This window comes from Hemibagrus wyckioides, linkage group LG14 (assembly GCF_019097595.1).
Source record: "Hemibagrus wyckioides isolate EC202008001 linkage group LG14, SWU_Hwy_1.0, whole genome shotgun sequence".
In the NCBI taxonomy this organism is placed as follows: domain Eukaryota; kingdom Metazoa; phylum Chordata; class Actinopteri; order Siluriformes; family Bagridae; genus Hemibagrus; species Hemibagrus wyckioides.
Window position 1 is genome coordinate 14,509,317 of NC_080723.1, and position 10,499 is coordinate 14,519,815.

At 39.2% G+C, this 10,499-nt stretch overlaps 1 protein-coding gene across 1 annotated transcript; it reads right to left on the reverse strand.

The window, feature by feature from the left end:
• Positions 1 to 158: 158 nt before the first annotated feature.
• LOC131364732 (tumor susceptibility gene 101 protein-like) lies at positions 159 to 8,644 on the reverse strand. Its single transcript, XM_058408021.1, has 10 exons — positions 8,275 to 8,644; positions 5,900 to 5,987; positions 5,552 to 5,617; positions 5,229 to 5,392; positions 4,790 to 4,916; positions 4,372 to 4,429; positions 4,136 to 4,230; positions 2,422 to 2,624; positions 1,881 to 2,120; positions 159 to 1,766 (listed from the first exon to the last, which is right to left on the reverse strand). The coding sequence occupies exons 1-10, from the start codon at positions 8,314 to 8,316 to the stop codon at positions 1,677 to 1,679; spliced, it is 1,173 nt and encodes a 390-aa protein (XP_058264004.1). The 5' UTR covers positions 8,317 to 8,644; the 3' UTR covers positions 159 to 1,676.
• Positions 8,645 to 10,499: the final 1,855 nt, after the last annotated feature.

Sequence of the window (10,499 nt, forward strand, 5' to 3'; positions counted from 1 at the left end):
TTAGCACCTGAGTTTGACCTTCCTGCTTTTGTGTGTCCATAGAGACAAAAATCATGAATCAAAGCCCCCCATTATATTTAAGATTCAAAACAAATACTGCAAGCACTGTTGGTGAAAGAGGTTATTACACCAAAAATAAAACTACTACACCACCACACTCCAAATGATCTTTCTTTTATTGAGCTGTTAATAAAGACTACAGATCTGAAAACAAAAAGGAAAGACAAATGGGTGATCTCTATAATAAGAAAGACCCCTTCCTATTAGGAAAATCTAGTTACCAAACAAAATACACATACATAAACAGAATAAACTTATTATTATTTTTTTTAAACTATGTTGTCAACATTTCCTTATTAATTCCTTTGGAACCTATTTGAAGGAATACAGAATTAGCTCTAATTCCAAAGCTAATTCGCTCAGACGTACAGGCTCGCTCGCTCACTCAAACGTGTAATGTCACAATCACAAATTAGACAGTAAAGGGTATTATTTTTAACATCTGAAATGTTCGTTTCGTTTTAAACAGCTACACGAGTGATACCACTGAACCAGTACACAGCAGGATGTGGTCAGAAAGCACAGAAGTCAAACGATTTAAACATTGCAACACTGTCCTTCCTGAAAGGTGATGATGTTTGGCTCAGAAAATATAAAATAAAAGGAGTGTAGACGATAGCAGCAGCAGCAACTGACTGGGCTACATATTGGAGTGACCACCAAATGGTGAAAAAAAAAACAACAATCTGAGCCATCAGATTTTTGCTATTAAAATGATAAAGGACCTATCGACAGCTAAAGCTTAAAAACAATGTCAGTACCAAAAAGGCAGAACAGAACCAAAGATAAAAGGAGCATAGTGATAGATAAATTTAGTTTTCTTTTCCTCTTCAAGAAAAATCAAACCCGCAAATCTTGCCTCCAGTTATTGTGCGTCCATCCTAATTACTGGATTTAATCTGAGTAAGGAATAAAACACAATGGGTGGTGCTGTTAGGAAAATATTACTGCAACTACAGGGTGTGATGCAGCTAAGCTAAAGTGGATTATTTTCCTCTAACAGCACGTCACAAGAAAGTGTTTTATTCCTCAGCAACTTGCCAAAAAAAATTTAATCATCATTTTTATCTCTATGTCGTTCCACTTAATGTTAATGTAATAAGCTCATCTTACCTTATAGTACCGGCAAACGGTCACAAAAATGCAGTCTGTCATGCTTACGGAGAAACTGAAACGTCCTCGGATCTTGACGATTCGAACCCTCTTTTCTAACCCGCTGAAACCTGTGACTCTTTCCATAAATATTAAATAACGTTTCTTTACAGAAACCTGCATTGTATCGACAATTCTGTTTCACTGTTAACCAACAACACTGTTTTTAATCTTATTAGCTTTAGATTATATGGTGCTTTACCCATATACGTCTTTGTTGTTGCTATAGAAATGATAACGTTAGAATAAGCGCATTAATATAAACCTGGGATTCGGCTTGTTAGCACCACTGTCCTAGCTGCTGTTGCAGAAAACTGATCAACATCTACTGACCAATCAAATTTCAGAATTCAACAGCATGGTGGGATAACAGATTCTCCAGTGTCTCTTGTGTTGTAAATTGGGTTAGGAGTTACACAAACAGAATACAGACAGAAAGAAATGGAGTTCCAATGGTGGTTGGGTCAGTAGAGGTCACTGAGTCCAGCAGTCTTCCGAGCCTTTTGCATAAGCGCTCGCAGCTGGAACTGTTTCCTGGAGAGCAGGCGGACATGCTGGAGTAAACACAGACAACAGAGTGTTTAATCCTACTCCCGGAAAGGCCGGATAAATACGTAGAAAAAACAATCAATAGTGAGACATGACTGAAGTGAGAAACATGAGCCGACCTTGAGAAAGACCTCCAGATCAATGACACCTCTGCGCAGAGCCTCTCCAAGGTAGAAGATGGTGTCTTCAATGGCGTTCTCCTCTGCATACAGGTTCAGGATCTGCTTGTAGAGCGGTGCTGTGGGAACGATTACGTCATCAATATCGTTGTTCTCTGACTGATTCTCCATTTTCTCCAGAGCCTCAGTTAGTTCTTCATCTTTCTTCTTTAAAAGCTCAATATTCCTGTCCACCTCAGCCTGGAAACACACAAAGAAGAAAAGAAGTTGTCCATAGTCTTATATAGAAATGTGCTCATCATTACAACAATAACAACAACAGAAAACATGTTGTTTTTTTTTTTGTAAATAGTGTTGCATAAAATGATGTACTATAGACACTTGAGTGAGACACACTACTTTAGCATTAGCTGCACTTCCTGGTTACAAAAAGATAGAAGCAGTCTAGTTTTCAAGATCAAGCTAGACTTTATTTTTTAATATGGTGCAATCATAAAATGCACAACATAAGATTTTGGCAGCTATTCAACTCAGCTCTCACCACTTCCTGGTCAAGCCTGGACACCATCTCCTCCAGCTTTTGATGACCCTTCTTCAGATCCTCTTCGGTACGCTTAAGAGCATCCAGCTCCGCTTGAGCCCGGTCCATTTCCTCCTTCATCCTCCAGCGCAGTTTATCACTCACTGCCGAGATGAGAGAGGCACGGATAGTGTCCTCCCCAATGGTGGCGTCTCGACTCGGACCTGGAGGAAAAAAGTAGAGGAAAAAAGTCAGTTCTGGTGCCTCTGTATGTGTTGTGAGATATCTTAAGATTATACCAAGGCACTGTTGAAGTCTAGAACAGAGTCTAGAGTCTGGCATTGGGCTAATGATCAGATGGTTGCAAGTTCAAATCCGAGCACCTCCAAGCTGCTACTGCTTGGTCTTATTTTCATGCACCAAAATGTTTTAATACTATACAAAATGAAGCCACTAAAATCACACTGAAAACTGGAGATGGAGTAAGGACTATAGGGTTGAGGATTGAGTTATGGTTAATATCTGTCTAGTACACTATATGCATTCGATCACATTTGATCACCTGACATGGGTGCATGATTTCTCCCCCACTGTAAATCTTTTAGAGAATAGTTATGATTCGAATCCTGCTCATGCACACTGTTGATTAATGCCACTAGAGTTGCACTCAGCTATAACGCAGAGTTGTATGCCTTTGGTCAGCATGGTTGTGAATGTCACTTGTAAGATCAGTGCCACATTGGGAAGCTCTTCATGGAACTTTATCTTGTGCTCAAGTCTCTCCATGCCCTCTAAATATAGAGCCTCTGAGGGCAGGAGGCTACATGCTGGCACTTTCAAACTACATCCACCCAGAACTTTGACCTTTCCTTCTGCCGAATCTAGTTACAGACACGACCTTTCTGAGCGCTCCAGCGAGGTCACAATACGTAGGTACAGACATGAATAAAAGGTCAGAGTTCAGGTAAAGGTCAATGGCATGAATGTAATTTTGTGCTGTGACTACTAAAAATATCGTGGCCTTGTCTTACTGTAACACCGCATGTACAGCTGTGCAAAATTAGCTAACTTTAACAAATGGAAAGAAAAGAATAAAAAACATGAGGACTTACAGGGGAATTACAGCCTCCCACTAAATAACTAAACGATGCCACTGAGCATTTTCATGACTGTGATGTAATTAAGTAAACAGATTCCCAGAGAGGAAATGATGTGAAGCTTTGTAAATGAATCCTCATTGATTTGTATCATCTGTCCATGTTAAATTCATGTACAAGTGAAAAAAGTTGATCTGTTAGAAGAACTTTGCAGGGATCTTTCCCTCTAAGAGGACAAGGTGATCAAAACCACCTTACAGAACTAATGAATAATGCTACACTATACATGTTCAGGCTTTATGCACTCAATCTTGTTTCTCAGCATTTCATGATATCTAATTTTTGGTTGTTGGGAGGACATGTTAACATTCGTTTTATAAACAACCATTCATCTGAAAGTATTGTGAATGCATGGCCTCATGTCACTGTGTACTGGATGTGGTCACCAGCTGTCTAGGTCTACATTCACATTTATGGCTTACAAGGACAAATAGAAAACTCTATCAGGTATATATACACTAGTTCTGTCCATTGGACCATATACGGCTCCTACCTTAGATTTAAATGTCATTATTAACTATATTTACAAATTTGTATGTACTACAAATCCCCAAATCCTACAGGACACCATAACTCACCGACAGTGGTGACTGGTGGCTGGGATTGGTAGTGTGCAGGACCCCCTGTGGCAGGATATGCACTCCCTCCAGGGTAAGAATATCCGGGGTAGCCACTACAACACAGGAAGATGCACACATGACACAACTAAACAAATATACACTATGTTTTTCCCCCTCAACATTATGATATGGTAAGTTAATAAATAAATTTTTTTATGTTTTACATTTATATGGTGGTTATGCAGGTGCATTACCATGGATTCGGGTTTGGCCCATAGGCTGATACAGCAGGCATGCCGGGCATGTATGACTCTGGAAAGGAGAGAAGAAGACAGAAATTGTACAGCAGTGTATCGCTGGTGGTGTAAAGAGACACCTGTAGTCTAAGATTGGTATTACACATTACATATCCTCATATATTGCACAAAGCCCTGGTAAAAAAAAAAAACCCTCAGATTTGTATGGATGAACTGTACCATTTAAATATTTCAGTATTTATTTTAAATAAAGAATTAACAGCACTGCTATCATACACAGCGTGTTTCTAAATTGTCCAGTCCTTTAAATCAAACATTATTTCCCTCTTCCAAAGATGTTTTTACGGAGTTTCTTCAAACCCGATCAGACACATGTATCAGTGTGTGCATTTTTTTTGTTATTGATGCGTCTTACGATTTGGGGGTCCGGTGGCCTGGAATGCCTGGTAGGCAGGCTGAGTCGTAGGCCGAGAAAACACTGGAGGCTCTTCTCCAAAAACAACAATCATTACTTGGATTAGGCCATACAGGTCAGACTGAGGCTGGAGGAGTCAACACACACACACACACAAAACACAGGCTCAAGTTTAGCAAACATCTCAAACTTACATCAGTTACATAATTACATCAGGAGATCGATATGGGATTTGAACCTTATAAACCCTTGAAATGGCTAATTTTTAGATAGTCCAAAACAAAGACTCATTTACACACATTTAAAAATTATCATAAAATAACTAAATCTTACTAACACTAACGCAGCTACCTATCTATAGAGAGAAATCAGCTCTGCATTAAGCAAAATGGTTAAAAAATCATCATTAGATATCAGTGCTTGTGTAGAGGGGTCTTACATGCTTCCATTCATGCAGATAGGGCAAGTAGATCTTCCCATTAGCATCAATGTGTTTCCCGGTCTTGATCATCATCGCACTCGTTGGTTTTACAAAACAAATGGGCGGGTTGTACGGGTATGTGTCCAACAGCCACAGACAAACTGGAATATTGTATACGTTTCCTAGAGAGAGGGAGAGGGAGAAGGTAAGAGAGAGAGAGAGAGAGAGAGAGAGAGAGAAGGTAAGAGAGAGAAAGAGTTTGTTTCAAATGTGAATGAAGTAAAAATATGTATATGTATATAGGAAAGCGGGCTTGTCAGAGTAGAGAGCAGAGTTTATACCTCTGTAACTCACTGGCACTGTCCCAGTTAAACTCATTAGTTCCCTTGTTGATCCATCATTGAAAACTAAGGGGAAAAATGGCATATAAAATTTTCACAAAAAAAATTAACATACACAATTCTTCAGTCTTACACTGTCACTATGGAGGCTAAGTAAGGAATAAAATTCTGTAGCATGATGTTACTGGACTTCACAAAATCAGATATTTATCATATATGTTACTTAATTAAGCAGCAGATGCAAAACCATCAACTAAATTAGCCAAAACATTGTGTTAGAATTTCAGAAAGTAACCAGGACTAAGTAACCAGTGATTAAAAACATTAGACAGAAGGATCAACACTTACCATAAGCATCCATCAGAGGCTTAAGGTCTTTGTATTGCAGAATAACATTTGTGATCTCTCGAACTGTCAGGTCACGATATTTGTATTGCTGGATGAAAGACAAAGATAAACAGAATAGATAAACCGGCTTAAAGATAAGTCACATTAATTTGACTGAGAAGCCTGATGTGGTGCCGAGTTACACTAATGTCATGAAACACTTCTCTCTTATTGTGAGTATCAGCATGTGATGTTAAAACCAATTATTTATTATTTTACCTCATCAAATACAGCAACAGCTCAATTCAATTTATTTCTATAGCGCTTTTAACAATGGCCATTGTGTCAAAGGTGCTTCACAGAAATATAGAAACATTATAGAAAAATATAGATATATAAAGTTTAATGTTAATTTACTTTTAATTTTAATTTGTGACTGTTAGATTTAACCAGAAAAAGTTAATAAAATGAAAAACTAAAATGAAAACATAGTCTCCTTCCAAAAATGCTAAATAAATACTTCCTCACACAAAACTTCACCTTATAAACAGTTACACACATTGACTTATATTGAGTGGCCCCAATGCATAGAAACTGAATCTGCTCCTCCTGACCAATCAGAATCGAGAAATCAACAGCACTGCAGTATACACCTATCAGGCATAACATTATGACCACCTGCCTAATACTGTGTAAACATTGACAAAACATCCCTGACCTCTCAAGGCAAGGACTCCACTAGATCCCTGAAGGTGTGCTGTGGGATCTGGCACCAAGATGTTAGCAGCAGATCCTTTAAGTCCTGTAAGTTGCTAGGTGGGGACTCCATAGATCGGACTTGTTTGTCCAGCACATCCCACAGATGCTCGATTAGATTGATATCTGGAGAATTTGGAGGCCAACTAAACACCTCAAACTTGTTGTTGTGCTCATCAAATCATTCCTGAAAATTTTTTTATTTGTGGCGCGGTGCATTATCCTGCTGAAAGAGGCCACAGCCATCAGGGAATAGTGTTTCCATGAAAGGGTGTAGATGGTCTGCAACAATGCTTAGGTAGGTGCTACGTGTCAAAGTAACATCCATATGTATGTATGTATGGATGGATGGATGGATGGATGGATGGCAGGACCCAAGGTTTCCCAGCATAACATTGCCCAAGGCATGAAACTGCCTCTGCCAACTTGCCTTCTTCCCATATTGCATCCTGGCGCCATGTGTTCCCCAGGTATGTGAGGTGCACACACACCCAGCCATGCACATGATGTAAAAGAAAAAGTGATTCATCAGACCAAGCCACTGCTTCTTCCATTGCTCTATGGTTCAGTTCTGAACCAGTTCTGCTCATGTGCCCATTGTTGGTGCTTTCGGTGGTGCACAGGGGTCAGCATGTGCACCCTGACTGGTCTGTAGCTATGCAACCCCATACACAACAAACTCTGATACTCTGTGTATTCTGACACCTTTATATCAGAACCAGCATTAACTTCTTCAGCAATTTGAGCAACAGTAATTCGTCTGTTAGATCTGACCACACAGGCCAGCCTTTGCTCCCCATGTGCATCAGTGAGCCTTGGCCGCCCATGACCCTGTCGCCGGTTCACCACTGTTCCTTCCTCTGACCACTTTTGATAGATACTGACCACTGCAGACCAGGAACACCCCACAAGAGCTGCAATTTTGGAGATGCTCTGAACCAGTCGTCTAGCCATCACAATGTGGTCCTTGTCAAACTCGCTCAAATCCTTACATTTGCTCATTTTTACTGCTTCTAACACATCAACTTTGAGGACAAAATGTTCACTTGCTGCCTAATATATCCAACCCACTAACAGGTACCATGATGAGGAGATAATCAGTCTTATTCACTTCATAATGTTATGGCTGATCGGTGTAAACCCATGCCTGGTCTAAGAGCTGGGACTAGAAACTGAATCTTCTTCTCCTGACCAATCAGAATCGAGAATCCAACAGCGCTGCAGTGTATAAGGGTTTGGTGTAACATGGAGTTGAGGGCATGCTGTTAGCCAAACCTCAGCAAAATTCATGACATATATATTCAGAAAATGTTTCATGTATCGAAATACGATTTATATATGTTTTATTTTTGGCTATGATATTATGGAAACAAAAAGACTGAACTTCCAACCTTCCAACACATTATATAGAAAATGAACTGAACCCAGTCTATGCACTGGAATGCCCCGTTAATTACTTTAATTAATTACTCCAGCTTAATGACTATACAGTTCAGTGGATCATTATAAAGTTTAACTGGACAGGGTTACTACAATTATTTATCTAATTAAAGTGAACCCACGTGGACGTTAAGCTTAACCTTAACATTCTTCACGCGCAGCTTCTACACTGTAAACAAAAGCCAGCTAAAGTTTCTTACCTTAAGCATCTTTTTAAGCGCTCCTTCGTTTACAACCGCCATAGCTGACACCCTAAATCGCACTGTTTCTTTTTTATTATTATTTTAAATAAACTGAGTAGAGAAACCTAGAACACCAAAGGACCAGCTTTGTAGCTAGCTGGCTATTTCCGTGCGCCTCCCCGGTCCCGGCTAATTCAAGCCAGGGCCAGGAAACCGAGAAAAACCGAGAAAACCTGGTTTAATAAAACCAGTAAAGGACAACTAGATAGCTAATATACATCCTACACTCAGAATTAAGATATATTCGTCACCGGAAACAATCACCGAGACTAGATAGCTATGCGTATTGCAATGTAAATAAACCAACTGAGTTAGCCAAAATGGTAGCTGAGTATCGTGTGTATTTCAAAGTAAAAGTCTTTTACTGCAACTTCAAAAGCCCCATAAAATCAAAATAAGTGTTTAAGACACCCACACACACAAATATAAAATACACAAATTTATAAACACACAGATAAAATATTTTTTTTTAAAAAAGTAGATGGTACATTTAACGCCTATTTTAATTTGACAGTTTATTCTTTCAAGAAAAACTTGCAAATTCTTTTATGCTCCATCCTGCACTCGTGAAATTTGCATCCAGTCACATGCTCTGTAGAAGGCAGCGATTGTTCATGAAAAGCCTGACAGATGGCTCACTATTAGCAAGTTAAAATCAAACGCTTTGTTTGAATAGTTCTGGCTTTGCAGCTTTCTGCATGATTAGACTCCTTCCAGACAATCATGTGTGTGTGTGTGTGTTCGCACATTTCCCCTCCAAACCTGTACACCTGTTACAGGGTACATTAACTGTGGTGGTCTATGCGCTGCAATGCACAGTTTAATATAGGGACACCATTTGGACATATCAAGGCACATTAGTTTGTGTGTGTATGTGTGTGTGAGAGAGAGATGTCCAAAAGAAAAACTTATATTTTTTAGTTTTTAGTTTTATTTTTGCTTCCTCTTGCATTTTTCTCCTCTGTCCTGTGGGTAACAATATGCTCTCACTGCTGTGGACCATTAACTAATTACATGCACATGAATTTAACTAGTGCATATAATTATATGCCACAAGGTTTAGGAGTGTGTTTATGGGAATTTCTGACCATTCCGCTAGAAGCGCATTTGTAAGGTCAGGCACTGATGTTGGACAAGAAGGTCTGGCTCACAGTCTCTGCTCTAATTCATCCCAAAGGTGTTCTATTACTCTGTGCAGGCCAGTCAATTTCCTCCACACCAAACTCACTCATCCATGCCTTTATGGACCTTGCTTTGTGCACTAGTGTGCAGTCATGTTGGAACAGGAAGGGGTCATCCCCAAACTGTTCCCACAAAGTTGGGAGCATGAAATTGTCCGAAATGTCTTGGTATCTTGAAGCATTAAGAGTTCATTTTACTGGAACTAAGGGGCTGAGCCCAACCCCTGAAACACAACACTTGAATTTAATGGTTTGGTTGCAATGGGCAAAATGTCAGCAAGAAACAAAATGACAGCAAGAAAGTGTGGCATCTTATTTATCTGATTTGCTTAAGTCACTGTTGACTGTTGATTAGAAGGTGTGCTGTTATTCTTTGAACCTGAAGTAGTAAACCTTAGGCACTAATTTGAAACTTTTTTCGCCTGTTTTAGGAGTTTGAGTGAGAGCAGGAGCTGATGTCTGAGATGAAGAAGACTTTGAGATTATTCAAGATAACTTTTCTTCTGATGAATTCATAAACTTTTAGGTCGCTCTGGCTAAAGCTGAGGAGAAACTTCAAAAGGCGATGAGTTCATTGCACAGCCTGAAGGCTGAGATGTCCAGGTGAAGAGTCTGTGAGACATGGTGCATGACTTGAGGTACTAGCTCTATGAGACACACAGGAAGTGTGATGAGCTAAAAAATGTAAGCGAGAAAATTGCATTAAGCAGCTGTTTAAGAATATCTAAGGAAATTGTGAGGACTTTTCATGTTTATGCATATTATAAAAGTCTTTTTACAAGTTGCTAGTTTATGGTATGTTTTTTTCTCCTCGCTAATCCATGTCTGTTTTAGTAAACTGTCAGTTACAGGCCAGAAATGTAAACAGAGTGCCTATTGGAATTTCAAACAACAAAAATATGGATATTTGGAAGCTTCTTTCTTTGGATTAGCATTTTAATTATGGCAAGAAGATATGTATATAACTGATACGATGAAAAAAAATGAAATGGCAATATGTTT